The following is a 17,184-nucleotide window of genomic DNA, read 5'->3' on the forward strand; positions in this document are numbered from 1 at the left end:
CCAGCAGGAGAAGTTCTAGAGCAAGTTCCAGAGTTTCAAGTAATGAACCCAGACATTTAAAGATACAAGCAGACACAGAAGCTCTTTAAGTGGAAAAGACAATGCTTCAGTTGAAATTGGACTTCGAAGATAAGGAGGAGTGGTTAAGAATGACATGGGTGTGGCGATGACAAGAAAAGGAACTACAGGAGGTGCAGTGACAGAAAGAAGTGAAGCTGTGGGGGGGGGGAGTGGGGGCATGGCCATGCAAAGGTCCTAGCCAGACATGGGTTGGAAGAGCTCTCCGTGAAGACATTAAAAAGATGATCCAAAGTCATCAAATCAAAAGAAATTTTGTGCTAAAAACAAAAGAATGGTGAGCAAGAAAAGTAAGACCTCAAAAAAAACTGAGGAAACTCAAAAGTCACTGAGATCATCAACAGAAAGTTCATAAGAGAATGGTGAGGAAGGTATCACCATGATTGTCAGAAGAAACCCAAAGAGATGGGGAGGGGTTAACACAGAATTTTCAAAAAATGCTGGATAAGATGGAGATTCTGAGTGGACAATTCTCTCAAGTGGAAAAAGTTCTGAGCGAGGTGGTAAACAAAAGAGATGTGCTGTCAACGCCACTCGAAAACCTCATGACTCAGGTGGGCCAGATCGAAAAATACCTGATAACAACTTATGATAAAAGACCTTGGAGGAAAATGCAAAGAAATGGAAACAGGACAAACAACTGCTGCTAGATTAAATTGACCATATGGAAAACTTCAGTAGAAGAAACAATGTCTGAATCATCGGGTAAAAAGAAGGGACTGAAGGGAACGACCCTTCTTTAAAGAATGGATCTCACAAATGTCGGGACCAGAAAGATTCAAGGTGTATCTGTTTGAGGAGGGACCTCACTGGACCGTCCGCCACAGTAGACCAGAGGTTCAAAGATCATGACTGGTCCTGATAAGATTTTTAAGTTACCAGGATTGGGAAGCAACATTAAGAGCAGCAGTTTAATATGCCAGGGATAACAATGGCCCAGTTGAGTCGGAAGGCAGAAAAGTACTATTCTTTCAATATTTAAGTACGAACTTGGTAAAACAAAGCAAAGAATTTGATGGTGTTAAAAGTCAATTTTGAACAAGGAATATAAAGTACTCAATGCTATAGCCAGCAATGCTGAGGATCGATGTGCCAGGAGGGCCCCATAGATTTTATGAATTCCCAAAAGAGGTAGAGAAGTTTCTACAAGAACTATAAAGGGGACCCAAGAATGGTCTTCGAAAAGAAAAACTAGAAAAAAGACAAAGTAAACTGTAAATTTTAAAGACGGGATAAAGGTTAAAAAGAAAAAAAATTATATTTTGAATTGTTTTGAGCAGTTAAGTAAAGTACTATCGAAATATATAAGGAGAGCTAGAAAGTGAATATTTAACAAAATAGTAGCAAGCCAGGTACTCTGATTTAAGGGGGTTAATGGCAACAGAGAAGGAGAGTTTTTACAATATGGCGCTGAATTAAGGGGAAGGGTTCTTTCTTGGATGGTACCACAGGTTGTATTCACAGGCTTCCGGGGTTTCCTATATACATCACCATCAGAGCAGGGACATTGAATGTGTTTTTTTAAAAGAATATTAGTTGCATGAACGAGCGCACAAAGTTTTAGCTTGGCAGATTAAAACAGAGGAGTCATCAAGAATGATAACTGCTACAAAAACAGAAACAGGCACTCTAATATTATAAGCAAAAGGAAATTAATGACACTTAGATAATATTACATGAAACTATACAAATCAGAACTAGTAGGAGATGAGAATGAAATGGAAGAATTTTTGTTGAATGTCAAACTTCCATAGCTGGAAGAGATAGAAAGGATAGAATTATATACTCCCTTCACAAAGGAAGAAATCAAAAAGCCCCTGGGCACCCTACAGGCTAATAAATCACTGGGAGAGGATGAATTTCCACCTGAGTTTTACAGACAATTCAAATAATTATTAATGCCCTTTTTAATGGATGTCCTGGACCAAGCTGTGGAAACACAGACCCTCTCAGAATCATTCTCAACCATGATTATTACAGAGTTACCAAAAAAGAATAGGAACCCACAAAAAACTTTGTCATACAGAACAATATCCCTGTTACATGCTAATTTTAAGATATTAGTGAAAGCATTGGCTAATAGGTTAGGACAATACTTGCCAAAACTGATACATACAGAGCAAGCAGGATTTGTTAAAGGAAGGCATTCCTCAAATAGTCTAGGAAGATTATTTAATATAATACACATGGCTAAATCTGAACAAAATCCAAGTATTACAGTCTCCCTAGATGTGGAAAAAGCATTGACCATTTGAAATGGCCCTTTTTATTTAAGACACTGGAAAAATTTGGTACAGGAAGAACATTTTTAAATTGGATAAAAACTTTAAAATAAGCTAAAATAATAACAAATAATCAGAGGTTGGCAGTGTTCTCCTTGAGTAGATTGAGCAGACAGGGATGCCATCTGTCCCCAATAGTTTTTATTTTAACAAGTGAACAGCTGGCGGAGATAATAAGAAGGGATCCGGATATAAAGGGCTTAAAAGTCGGGCAAGAAGAACACAAAATCAGTCTATTCGCTGATCATGTGCTATTGTACCCATCAGAACAAGCTAAATCTTTGGAAAAATTACAAGGAACACGAGAAAAATATGGAAGAATATCAGGTTACAAAATAAATATGGATAAAAGTGAGATAATGCCATTAACAAATTTTGAATATGAAAGATATCAAAAAGATGGAATAAAATATCTTGGAATAGCAACTGACAATAACTTGCAAAATCAGTCAATTCCTTTAAGGATTTTCATTCCTTGTTCACAATTGATTTTCATTCAAGTATTAGGAGGTTTTTATGGAAAGGGAAGATGGCTGGAATGTCTTTGGAAAAATTGACCTAGAAATTTGAATTAGGAGATTTGCAACTTCCCCACTTTAAGAATTATTATAAGGCAGCTCAATTGAAATTTATTAATGGGATGTTTGGTGTAAATCTCCAGCTTGGTTTAAAATAGAATTGAGTAAAATAGGAGAAAATAGTGTGGAGGACTTTATTTACAAATGGAATTCAAAATTGTTAATAGGAAGTGTACACGAGGTGGTGTCATACCAAACACTCTTCATCTCCCCACGTAAATTGAGTGTTATGATGCAAAAACAGTGGCCAGCCTCTTGAAAAAATGCCTTCGTCAGCTGCCAGAAAATATTCTTATCAAGGAACTTCTGATGGTTTGAAGATGCATGTGGAAAAGGTGTGTGGACAGCAAAAAAGTCCAGGAGTGTCAGCATCTGCTAAAGGAACCGCCTGCATCTAATTACCTCCTGCAATTATTATCCATATAAACCATGTCATTGAAAAAGAAAGTGAAACAAAAATGAACATCCAGAATATTTCTATTGTTCTCAGCCCTACTTGCAGAATGGCAACCATGTACTGTACCTGTTTTTCACTCATGTTAAAGAGCTGTTTGGAGAAATAGAGCTGAAGTCAATCATGAAACTACCTGAATGATCTAATGTTGCAACAATGCCAATCTTACCTGAAACACAGAGAGAATTAAGGAAGAGATTTGGCAGCAGGAATTTATCTTCAATTGCTTGCACAGAGATGTGCAAGCTGGTACAAAGGTCATGACCAAACAAGAGAGGTTGTGGATAGTTCAATGAATTTTGACATCACTGAAACGGAAACTACGTGAAGCTAAAAGGCAGGAATGTGAAACAAAGATTTCCCAAAGGAAGATGTTTCTAAAGAAGAAATTAATGAGAATGAAGAGGAGATTATTAATATTCTACTAGCTCAGGAGAACAAAATCCTAACTAAACAGGAGGAGCTGTTGGCCATGGAGCAGTGTTTACAAAAACGGATTGCATCTGAGAAAGAGGAAATCGAATGGCTCAGAGCAGAGATGGCTGAAATTTAGAGTCGGCAACAGCATGGTTGGAGTGTAACCGAGGAATACTCTTCTGAGAGTGAGAGCAAAAGTGAGGATGAGGAAGACCTGCAGCTCATACTGAAAGAATTTCACCGACAAAATGAAGAATTGGAGTTGAAGAACAACCATCTGAACCAAGCAATCCACAACAAACAAGAGGCCATCTGTAATGGAGGATTAAAACCATGTACTCAGATGCTTTTTGCTTATGTGGAACTGACGACACTGGGTCCACACGCAGGTCACCTTACTTTCAGAACTAGCAGATGTAATTAAACTCAGCCATGGGGACTTATCTGAAGATACACTTTGAAATGGAATTCCACCGTGAGGCCCAGGGAAAGCAGTTGTCAAATACGACACTCTGAAATTGACGTATTGGTCACAACCTGTCTTGCTCAAGAAGTTTTAATGAGTCCTTGTATCTATGAGATAAACCAGGATATCATAGCATCCTGCTCCATAATAATTAATCTTCTAAATTGTAGAATAGTATGCTCAGCTTTGATTTTGACTGACAAATGTTAGAGGGAGTGGGTGCATGATTAATTGTTTTTGGGGTATAAAAGTCTGTGGTCCTGCTGCAAGTTTAGACTCTCCGAGGGGTGGGAACACCCCTTGTCAAGAAGGAAGAACAGCCAGAGTCCGAGCAATGTCCCGGTCAGGGGAGGTGGAGAAGCTGCTACCAGCGCCCTGACAACCTACTACAAGTGTGCAGTTGTTGCCTCGCTTCGGCAGTTGGGACCAGTCCAAGCGTTGATAAGTATAGTTGGGAAGGGCTTGCATATTGTAGTGTGAAATCAGCTTTTGAATTAGTAATAAACATTTGTATAAACTGAACTGCTCTCGGTGTGTGTGTCTATTTTCTTTCGGTAGCTCAAACACTGTGACCAATCTAAAATGAACAAAATGAGAGGTATAAGTTTACCCAAGACAATTGGCGCTGCGAGCAGGGTTGGTCTCAAGATGTTTCACCGAAAGAAAGAGGTGAGCCCTGAGCAGTTCTTGATTCCTGGATGGACTTCCAAAGACGATGGGTTTGGCATGTTGGCCAATACCCTGTCTTTGTTGGGACCACCCATTAGTTGGGATGAGAAGTTAGACTCATCAAGTGCACCTCTGGGAGAGCGGGTTGCCACTCTCCTTCGAGAAAGTAAATTTCCTGATAAAAAGGGAATGCTGACGAATGGTTTTTGGTTGCTGGCCACAGCATTACGCCACTCCGTTCAGCGTGAAGCAGAATTAATTCAAAGAGAAGTAGAATCTCAGTGCAAAAGAAAGCAATTAGAGGAGGAGCTGGAAGTCCTGCGACAATGCTGTTCCATGATGAGCGAGATTGTTCGTACCAGTCAGGACAGAGCCAAAGAATGGGAAGATAAGCATGTCCAAATGATTTGCCGTAATATTAAACTCCGGCAGCAGCTCTGTGCAGATAAGGAAAGGCATGGAGTAGAACCCGATCCATATCGTATTCATGCCATGATAAGGAATGGTGACGATCCTGATGTAATTGAGGATTGGGATGGGAATATCTGGAATGACAATGGTAATAATGCAGATACTCCTCAGCATGTGTCTAACATACTACCCTCTCCATCTGCTGTTCATGCCCGCCCTATAAGGCAGCAGATTTCCCAAACAGACAGAAGGGGGGATGATGTAAGGGTAGAGATGGAAGGGATAGATACCCCGGTTTCCCATGTGGACCCAGGGGAAAATACCCAAACCCCTGCTTATGCTCTATGGCCTACTCCCTCTGTTGGATGGCCTCCACCTCCTCCCCTAGACTGGGTGGAGGACCCTGTGAGCCAAAGTGGGAACAGGGGTCGGAAGGAGTCAATGATCCGTGATTTCTCTGTAAAAGAGCTGGCTGCCATTGGAGATCGATTTAGGCAAAAAGCAGGGGAACATCATCCCCAGCTGCTGAGTCCTCCTGGCCCAGCTGTGCTTTCTGCTCCCACTGCTGCTTCTATCGAGCTGGCTTCTCCTGCTCCAGTTACTCATGATGAGGTAAAACAATGGGTTAAACAGGCTCTTAAAGATAACAATAGCATGTGGTCCTGGAAGCCCCCGAACCCTTCTGAAGCCTGAAGGTGTGGGCAGGATTCCCGTGTCTACTCCATCGAGACACGGCGCACACACAGGGATCCGCGGCCCTACATACCGTTAACAATCCACTGGGGTGGGGGTAATGATCGCCAATACTTGGCTTTGGTCGACACCGGTGCAGAGCACTCGGTGATTCCTGGTAATCCAGACCTCTGGACTGGACCAGCCTTTCGAATAGAGGGGTTGGGAGGAGCGGTCACCCTGGCAAAGGAAATAAAAGTCTGTGCCATGGTGGGTGATAGCCCTTCCCCTGTCTGATTACATGCCCTGGTGGCTGCTACTGACGAGTGTATCCTGGGTATTAATATGTTGGCCGGTATGGCCCTTAATACTAGCCAAGGGGGATTTGAATTTGGAATTCGAACTATTACAAAAAAACTAGTAGTGGGTCAGGCTAAGTGGGATCCTGTGATGGTGCCAGCCCCCATGAAACCAGTGTGCATTCCACAATATCATCTCCCTGGGGGGCAGGAAGAGATTACTGCCACCATCGATGCTCTGCAAGAAGAAGGGGTAGTGAGGCCCGCAACGTCGCCCTTTAATAGCCCTGTTTGGCCGGTCCAGAAGCCGGACGGCTCCTGGAGAATGACAGTTGATTATCGTTTTTTGAACAAACATGCCCCACCACTTGCTTCAGCAGTTCCGGACATTGTCACCCTTATTGAAAACATTGCTACTGGGAACTCAGGAACATGGTATGCTGTCATTGATCTCGCTAACGCCTTCTTCAGTATTCTTATAGCTGAGGACTCACAGGATCAGTTCGCCTTTACCTGGAAGGGGCGCCAGTATACCTTCACCCAACTTCCAGTATCGCCTTCCCTCTCAATTCACCATTATATTGATGATGTGGCCTCCTGGAGCCTCTGGCAGAAACAAGAGGGTCGCCGAGTCCCACTAGGATTCTGGTCACGTACCATGCCTGAGGCTGCCACTCGTTATTCTGTTTTTGAACAACAGTTACTAGCCTGTTACTGGGCCCTGCTAGAGACTGAAAGAATGACAGGCGATGCAGATGTTCAATTGCGACCTGCACTTCCTATAATGAATTGGGTCCTGGCTAATGATGCTAATCTAAAGATCCGGCAGGCTCAGCAGTCTTCTATTGTTAAATGGAAGTGGTATATTCAGAGTCGTGCGACCAGAGGGCCTGAAGGGGTGGGCCGCGTACACGAACAGGTGGCTTACCATCCCAGGTCAGGAACTCAGTTATCGGAGGAGGGGGATGGTGGCTCCAGTCAGTATGCTGAGTTGAAGGCAGTCACTTTACCACTAGATCCCCATGATCACCCTCTTCGCCTGTTTACTGATTCCTGGGCTTTGGCTAATGGACTTGTGGTATGGATGCCTGATTTGCAAAAGAACAACTGGATGATACATGACCGCCCAGTATGGGGCAAAGAGTTGTGGCAGCTGTTGTGGGATGCTTCCCACCATCGTGAGATAACCGTTTATCACGTTGATGCCCATACCAATATGGCGACTAACATGGCTCAACATAATGCAGTAGCAGATCAGCTTGCCACTATCAGCTGTGTTGATACCGTCCCCCTGGCTCGATGGGCACATGAACAGAGTGGTCATTTGGGGGAGAAGGGATCAGCTATGTGGTCCCGTACACATGCTTTATCCATCCATAAGGATGATGTCCGCATGGTCGTATGTACATGCCCAGAATGTCAGCTTGTGAAGTTCCATACCGTTCCACCTGGTCCGCATGGCCGAATAAAACGGGGTGCTCACTCAGCTGCGGTCTGGCAAATTGATTACATAGGCCCCATGCTAGACTGCATGGGTAAATATTACGTCCTAGTAATGGTTGACACCTTTTCGGGCCTGGTTTTTACTTTTCCCACCAAGACGGCTGACCAAGCTAGCACTATCCAAGGACAAAACCATTTGATTTATCGTTATGATGTTCCAGAGGAGATTCACTCTGATAATGGCTCGCACTTCTCCGGGAAAGCAATCTGTGATTGGGCAAATGACAACGGTATTTTATGGGTCCACCATATTCCTTATTACCCGCAGGCTGCCGGGTTAGTTGAACAAATGAACAGCTTACTGAAGGAACAAATTCATTTGTTAACATCACTGGGGACCCAGAAGGGATGGTGCCATGTGCTGCAGCAGGCAGTCGACAATTTGAATCATCGCCCTTTAAAAGGAGGTACACCTTTCCACCGACTTCTTCACGCTCCTGAATTACAGCCTATTCCAGAGGAATAACAGTCATTGCCCCCCATCCCCGAACTAGAGAATGTTGGACAAAAGGTATGGGTGGCACCAGCAGGTAGTGGCCCTCCTGTAAAAGGGGAAATAGTGACACCTGCCCAGGGTAACACTCGGTGGGTAGCTATTGAGGGACAGGATGATTTAGTCTGTTTAAACACTGAACGCTTATGGTATCGTAGGTGACATGTGTCAGGCTTCTTTGTTCCAGGTTCTCCATTTTACACTCCTGGTGATCTGGCTTAACAGCTGCTTTGATGCCAGCAATTGGATTTGTAATGTCGAGGACGTTCCAAGGGAGTTCCCCGTGGGAAACACGGTCCGATGCATTACACCAAGGAAGTCCTCGGTCACCAGCCTCAAGTGCAGCTTATATAAATATGTTATTGTTCAGCATGTTTCAAAATCTGTTCGTGAGCTCCAGTATCTGGGTATTGTGGCCAACAAGGATAATTTGAGCCTTGGTTGGAATCCTTTCTCATGGCTAACTGCTACATTTGGGGGAGTGGGCCACACTATCCTCCGTTGGTTGCTCGCGTCATTGCTTATCTTTGTAATTGTTGTTTTGATTTCTCTTTTTTCGCTCCCTCTGTACTCAAATACTGGTTAGGCCTCGCAAATGACAGATTGTGACCAAGGGGTGGAATGTAATGGAGGATTAAAACCATGTACTCAGATGCTTTTTGCTTATGTGGAACTGACGACACTGGGTCCACACGCAGGTCACCTTACTTTCAGAACTAGCAGATGTAATTAAACTCAGCCATGGGGACTTATCTGAAGATACACTTTGAAATGGAATTCCACCGTGAGGCCCAGGGAAAGCAGTTGTCAAATACGACACTCTGAAATTGACGTATTGGTCACAACCTGTCTTGCTCAAGAAGTTTTAATGAGTCCTTGTATCTACGAGATAAACCAGGATATCATAGCATCCTGCTCCATAATAATTAATCTTCTAAATTGTAGAATAGTATGCTCAGCTTTGATTTTGACTGACAAATGTTAGAGGGAGTGGGTGCATGATTAATTGTTTTTGGGGTATAAAAGTCTGTGGTCCTGCTGCAAGTTTAGACTCTCCGAGGGGTGGGAACACCCGTTGTCAAGAAGGAAGAACAGCCAGAGTCCGAGCAACGTCCCGGTCAGGGGAGGTGGAGAAGCTGCTACCAGCGCCCTGACAACCTACTACAAGTGTGCAGTTGTTGCCTCGCTTCGGCAGTTGGGACCAGTCCAAGCGTTGATAAGTATAGTTGGGAAGGGCTTGCATATTGTAGTGTGAAATCAGCTTTTGAATTAGTAATAAACATTTGTATAAACTGAACTGCTCTCGGTGTGTGTGTCTATTTTCTTTCGGTAGCTCAAACACTGTGACCAATCTAAAATGAACAAAATGAGAGGTATAAGTTTACCCAAGACACCATCATGGAGCTGCGAGTGCAGCTTCGCCTGCTACAGGTGCAAAGAATGAAACAAGACCAACAGACTCAGGAGGATGAAGAAGAGTGTGGAGATAATGCCACCAGTAAACTTCTCAGTGTCTTTATTCTCCCCTCTTTCCTTTGTTCTCCTGCTTGTGCTCTCTTATCTCTCTCTCATACCACGTGACTTCCGGTACATCTCATTCATATTCATTATCATGACACCCCCCACCCCCGCTTGGGAAAATAGAGGAGGATTTAAATAGATGGATGTCCCTGCCTATAACTTTCGTGCCCAGGGTGAAATGCATCAATATGACTGTGTTGCCAAGGCTCCTGTACCTCTTCCTGACATTGCCCATGGCAATGCCCTGGGGATTCTTCAAAATTTTACTTTAAGGAGTAAGGAGATTCCTATGGAATGGAAAGGTAGCCAGGGTATCTATTGAAAAATTGACCTGAGATTATAATCAGGACAGATTGCGAATGCCAGACTTTAAAAAATATTATTAGACAGCCCAGTCGAGAGACATCACCTCCCTCTTCGAGGGGGAGGTGTACCATCCTGAGCACAAATCGATCTGCACGTGATAGGCAAGCAGGTAGCAGAGAACTTTATAAATAGGATGCTAAATTGCTATCACAAAGAAAGGCAGCCCCATATTAAAACAAATAATCCTGATTTGGAACAAAATGAACCAATATGTCGGAACCAAAGTGGGGCTGTCCCCAAAAGCACATCTGACTCCAAATAGATTAATACTATTGATGGTGGGTAACAAGATCCTGGACACCTGGCTTCGTAATGGCATCAGGTGCATAAAGGACTGTTACAAGCAGCAGCGGCTAATGTTGTTTGAGCAATTTAGGAATAAGTATAATTTATCAAATAAGACGTTTCACTGCTACCTTCAGATAAGATCTTTTCTACAGGATAAATTAGGTCCAACCATGGCTCTACCATCATGCAGTTACAAGGAGACCATGATTCGAAGAGAGAGCACACAGAAGCTCATTTTGGCAATGTATTTTTTGCTTCAAAAGGAAGGCCCTAAACCAGGCCTTGACAAATCGAGTCTGAGGTAGGAGTCGGACTTGGGAATAATGACTGATGAATGGTGCTGGTCCAATCTGTGCTGGGCCAGCATAACTACAGTCATCGGTGCACAGTACAGGCTGACGCAACACAATTTTCTTCACCGGTTGTACCTGACGCCACAAAAATTGAACAGATCTAAACCTGAATTATCAGACCAATGTTTTAGATGTGTCATTGCAACAGGAACTTTTATGCACGCAACCTGGACAGGTGTCAAGGTGAAACCCTTTGGATAGAATTTGGCCAAGCTCTGGAAAAAGAAATGATTGTTGAAGAATTCCCACTGGACCCATAGCTGTTCCTGTTGGGAAATATTATGAATGTAAGGTTTACAATGAAGCTGTCCAAATTTCAAATTCAAATTGTCATGATTACCTTGGCAGAGGCCAGAAAGTACATAGCAGTTGCCTGGAAGTCCGACTCCTACCTGAGCATTGAACGCTGGAACACAGAAATGCAGAGCTGCGTTCCCCTGGAGAAAATTACCTACAACCTAAGGAAACAATACAGAACTTTTTTGAAGGTCTGGGAGCCCTACTTAAACTGCATAGGGACAATTGTAGTGTGGACCACTGTGTTTCGCCACCCTACCTACCCTTCTAATTCATCCCTCAATTGGTGAGGGAGTGGGGAGGTCCATTCCATTCCAACCAAGAAAAGCCAGGGTAACAAAAAAAGAAAGCAGCCTATCCACGACTTGACAGATCCATAATCTCCCAAATATGTTTCATACTTTGTTGTGAGTGTTTTGGTTGTTGTGTGAAAGTATAATTAGTTTGGTATTAAGTGTTCAATGTTGGGGAAAGGGGGATGGAAAAGGATAAAAAGAAAAAACTCTAAGAGAAGATTGTATGGAATTAGCAAGTATGAAATGTAAATAATGTTGATGACAATATTAATGTTGACAAAATTGTTGGAGTTTGAGTGGAAAAACTATAAATAACATTTTTTTAAATTCTTGAATACATTACAGGCAAATAAAGTACATTGAAGATGATTTCTAATCTGAATTTTATAGACAATTCAAGGATTTTATGATGTCTCTTATTATGGATGAACTAGGCAGGCAGTGGTGACCCAAACCCTCCTGGAATCCTTCTCAGCAGCTATTATTACAGTGCTACTGAAAAAGAACAGAGATCTGCTAAAACCATCCTCTTGTAGAACTATTTCCTTGTTAAATGTGATACAAAATTTTGGCCATAGTACTAGCCAATAGACTAGTGCAATACCTACATCAACTGATAAACCCGGATCAGGTAAGCTTTGTTAAAAAAAGACACTCTGTGGTCAATTTGAGCAGATTATTCAGTATAATTCATTTGGCTAAATCTAAAGTGAACCCAAGTATTACTGTATTTCTAGATGCAGAATAGGCATTTGACCAGCGAGAGTGGCTCTTTCTATTTAAAGTACTAAAAAAGTTTGGAATGGACTGAGTATTTATTGATGAGATAAAAACTCTTTATCATAAGCCACAGGCCAAAATCATAATTAATGGAAAGATGTCGATGTTTCCTTTGAGTAGAGAGGGGTGCCCACTGTCTCTCGGTCTCTTTGTTCTGGCGATTGAGCCATTAACAGAAATTATAAGGAGAGATCTGGACATAAATGGATTTAGAGTTGGCCATGAAGAGCATAAACTGATGATGTGCTGTTATATCTATCAGACCTGGGTGAGTCTCTGGCCAAACTACAGACCACACTGGAGAAATATGGGAGTGTTTTGGGTTATAAAGTTAACTTGGAAAAAAGTGAAATTATGCCATTAACAAATTTTGATTATGAAAGATATTTTTTTAAAAAGAAACCAGTTTAAATGGAAACTGGATAGAATCAAATATTTGGGAATAATGGTATATAATAATCTACAAAATTTATATAAACTTACTCCCCTTACTTGGAAAGATAGGGGAGGATTTACAAAGATAGAAAGACCTGCCCATCACCTTAGCTGGGAGGGTTAACTGTGTGAAAATGAAAGTGATGCCGAGAATACAATACCTCTTCCAGTCATTGCCTATCTCTTTGCCTAGGAATATTTTTAAGACACTTAATGGTCATATAAGACCATTTCTTTGGAATAGTAAAGTACCTAAGATCTCCATGTAAAATTTGATATGGAAATTTAAACTTGGAGGATTAAGATTACCAGATTTTTTTAAAATACTGTTTAATATCCCAGGCGAGGTTTCTCTCTTCCTTTTTTGAAGAGAGCTCTCACTCATGGATCCAAATTGTATTGCATACAATGAGGGAAGGAGCAGTGAAGAATTTTATTTACCAATAGAATGTTTTGGTACAAGGGTATTTTAGGAGATAACCCCACCTTTAGCCCAATACATTGATTTGGTTTTTTGCCATGTCTGAATTACATGTTTCCCTTGATATCAATTTAATGTCCCACTTATATGTTAATTCTCCTGCTATCTTTTCTCCTACAATCAAGGTACATTCTCCAATTTGTGCCCAAAACGGGGTACTACCTCCCTCATAGAGAGAAGCAATAAACCTCAACTGGGCTGCCCAATTTTTTTAAAGTCTGTCAATTTCAGACCTCCCAGTTCATAACTCCAAGTAAATTTTTCCATGGAAACTCTAGCCATGGAGAAAATCACGTATAATTTAAGGAGGAAATATGACACATTCATTAGAGTGTGGCAACTCTATCTGCGACATATTGGTACACAGATATAATTATATCCCTTCTGAATAAAAGAAGGGCAATAACCCATTCCAGTAGTAGAATGTATTTTTTCCTCATCTTTTTTATTTTAGATTACTTTGGGTTTTTCTTAACTTCCTTTAAGTGTCTATGACTTCATCAATAATTGTGTTTTTTTATTTGTTTTATTTAAATAATCTTCTTCTTGTGGTATTAGGGTGCAGGAGGGAGGGGAGAAGGGCAGACGTTAAAAAAAAACAGACAATGTTATATGCCATTATTGAGAGAGATTGTACTGTTTGTTTGGGTTTGTGTGAGTCTTTTTGAAAACCAAAAATAAAATACTCAAAAAAAAAGAAATGAATCCAGTTATTGATGAATACAGTTGAAAAAGGAGATTCATTTTTTGAAAGAGAACAAATCATTGTTAAATGACACAAGACAACTGACTATGGAAAACAACCAAGGTACATTCTTGAAAACTCACTTGAAGATGCAGAAAGAAAGAAATATTACATTTTTGAAGACCCAGTTAATAAATGCAGTGAGAATCTAATAAAACACTTCAAGATAAATTGTCAGAAAGTGAGACTGAATTGGAAGTTGTAACATTGGATCCAGAATTACAAGAAAAGACAATTGAAGCCAGAGTGGGTGTTGATGAATTTAGAAGCTAAATGTTGTTTAAGTCCTACCTTTTCTATAACCAACTACAGAAGAAGAGAAAGAAGACCCGTCTTGTGCCCTCAAGAAAGTGATTACCTTGGAAATTAAAAATGTCTTTATGAACAGACCAATTACCAAAGTCTGTATTTGACAAGAAGCAGAAAGCTTTAATGATTGATTTTCACTTTCTTTTGAATATTTACCCAATGTATTACTATGTTTGATTTTCTTAGTAGTGGTAATTATTATTTTTAGATATATAATTAGGGGCTAGTATTGTAAGGGTTAAAATGACTTGTGAACATATTTTTGCCAGTTTCTAGCAGTCTGCAGAAGATTGTTGACATTCTTTTGAGTGTCTGTATAGTAACAGTCTTCCAGTAAGGTTAAAAGCTGTGTTTTTGACCATCTTGGAGAAACAAGGTTAGTTTTGAATTTTCTTTTGTTCTGTTAGAACAAGAACATGGAACTGGCCCAGATAATTTCTTTGACCATGTAATTTTGAAAATATTAATGTATTAATAGTTTATTGTCTGTTTATTAATTGTTTTAAGTATAGTTTACTATCTTAAGTGTTCAAATAAACAGTGAGAAACTCAATGCTACTTTGGAATGGACTTTGTATTAATGAGTCAAAACAAACAATGTCTGCATGTTGCTCAAGCTATTATAAAGGGAAATGGTCGCAATAGAGAGAAAGTTAAAGAAAGTCTCCATGGTTGTGGAGAAGCAGCCAGGAGGTGGAATCAGTGAGTTAGCACAATATATTGAATTACCTCCTTCTGCACTGTCACCATTCCATGATTCTGTGGCTTTATATGTTTATGACTTGATAAACAGCCTCATTCCATAGTTATGTTAAGATAAACAAATACATTGTAAAGTACATTGAAATAATCAGCAATTATATGATGTTTAGCTAATAAACCTTTGCCATGTCAGGCTGCCATCTGTCCAAGATAATTAAACTGTTAAAATTTATTCCATGGCAATATTATACTCAAATAAATTTGCAGCAATAATATCTTAAAATAATTCTTGCTATGATGCATGCAATTAATGTTCAACCTGCAATGATCAAAGACTAAAGAACTTACTGCCTTCCCCTGTTCACTTGCCAGCATCTCAGGCATTTCCTGAAAATGTACAATGACGTGCTTAATTCGGTGAAAGAGGGAACGCTCCCAGTAAATGGCTCCAGCAACAGGAGGTTGATTCTTGGTCACCGGAGGATTATTGCCATTATTAGCGAAGAGATTGCTTATAACATCAACCTGTAAAAATAAGACATCCATCACTGTGTAAGATCTCGGAGCACTGTGGGTAATGCTTTATTACTGATAGATTTGCCTGTGCAAGGGAAAACTGAGAATCAGGGATATTTTTAGACAGCCAACTAATAACTAGTAGACCACAACAAGGACCACATCAACTTACAAGCCATATATCATATAGAAAAAATAACCTATACAGTTGTCAAATCTGCTGTAATGGAAGAGGCCTCAAAGAGCCTACAAGAGGTAGAGCAAAACTTGCCTGGAAGAGTAGAATATGGGCACTGTGAGTTCATCCACATAAGTATGAAAAATATAAAAGCATGATGCAGTTTAAATGGAGGGAAAGAACAGCATGCTGCTGCTGAGAAATGTATTGCTCCTTTGCTCATGTCACTAAAAGTTAGCTGTGAGCTCAGGAAGTAATCAAGAAGGTAAAAAGAATATTGGAACAAACAAAATGTGAAATTTTTTTGCAGGCCATTAATGAGACCATGCATGGAATGTATACAGCACCAAGAATGGGAGAGTTCTTTGCTTATGTCATACACAAGGTGGATAATCTGAAATTGTTAGGTGTAATGGACTTGAATTTTGAGAAGGCATTGGTAGGCAGTTTCAGAGGGTAAAGAAGGATAGGGACTGGGTGACCAACAGTAAGAGAAGTAGTAGGAAGGTAGTGCAGGAGTCTCCTGTGGTCATCTTCCTGCAGAACAGATATGCTATTTTGGATACTGTTGGGAGAGATGGCTCACCAGGAGTAGGCAGCAGTAGCCAGGTTCAAGGCACCGTGGGTGGCGCTGCTGTCCAAGAGGGCAGGAAAAAGAGTGGTAGGGCAATAGGCAAAGGGGATTCCATTGTAAGAGGAATAGACAGGAGTTTCTGTGGCTGTAAACGAGACTCCCGGATGGTGTGTTGCCTCCTTGGTGCAAGGGTCATGGATGTCTCGCAGCAGCTGCAGGACATTCTGGAAGGGGAGGGAGAACAGCCCATTGTCGTGGTCCATATCGGTACCAACGACATAGGAACAAAAATGGATGAAGTCCTACAAGATGAATTTAGGAAGTAAATTGAGGAGTAGGACCTCAAAGGTAACAATCTCTGGATTGTTACCCGTGCCACGAGCTAATCAGAGTAGGAACAACAAGATAGCTAGAATGAATTTGTGGCTTGAAAGATGGTGTAGGAGGGAAGGTTTCAGATTCTTGGAACATTGGAACTGGTTCTGGGGCAGATGGTACTGGTATAAACAGGACGGTCTGCATCTGAGCAGGGCCGGGACCAATGTTATTCGGGGTTTGTTTGCTAGTGCTGTTGGGGAAGGTTTAAACTAATGTGGCAGGGGAATGGGACCAAGTCCAGAGAGTCAGAGGGGTGTAAAATGAGTAGAAGCAGAAGGTAGCAAGGTGAATAGCATTAGTGATAGGCAAGTAAAAGCAGGGGGAAAATCAAAAAGAGCTATTTGTTTACATAATGGTAAAAGGGATAAGAGTGTGGCTAAAGAAAGGCTGAAGGCTTTGTGTCTCAATGCAAGGAGCATTTGTAATAAATTGGAGGAATTGAATGTGGAGATAGCTATTAATAACTATGATATAGTTGGGATCACAGAGACGTGCCTTCAGGGGGAATGTGACTGGGAGCTCAACATTCATGGTTACTCAACATTCAGGAGGGATAGACAGAATGGAAAAGGAGGTGGAGTAGCCCTGTTGGTTAGGGAAGAGATGAATGTCTTAGAAAGGAAGGACATCGGTGTAGAGGATG

General features: G+C 41.2%; 1 protein-coding gene and 1 pseudogene across 3 annotated transcripts in view; one reads left to right on the forward strand and one right to left on the reverse strand.

Annotated features, from left to right (window-relative positions):
* dnah10 (dynein axonemal heavy chain 10) overlaps positions 1 to 17,184 on the reverse strand; it is a 677,292-nt gene that overhangs the window by 564,191 nt on the left and 95,917 nt on the right. For all 3 annotated transcript variants that reach the window (XM_069933473.1, XM_069933472.1, XM_069933474.1), the window contains one exon: positions 15,244 to 15,420. In XM_069933473.1, the coding sequence (XP_069789574.1) occupies positions 15,244 to 15,420 (177 nt within the window). The remainder of the gene's footprint in view (positions 1 to 15,243; positions 15,421 to 17,184) is intronic.
* Positions 528 to 12,634, forward strand: LOC138760239 (ralA-binding protein 1-like; annotated as a pseudogene).

The sequence above is a fragment of the Narcine bancroftii genome, chromosome 4 (assembly GCF_036971445.1).
Source record: "Narcine bancroftii isolate sNarBan1 chromosome 4, sNarBan1.hap1, whole genome shotgun sequence".
Lineage (NCBI taxonomy): Eukaryota > Metazoa > Chordata > Chondrichthyes > Torpediniformes > Narcinidae > Narcine > Narcine bancroftii.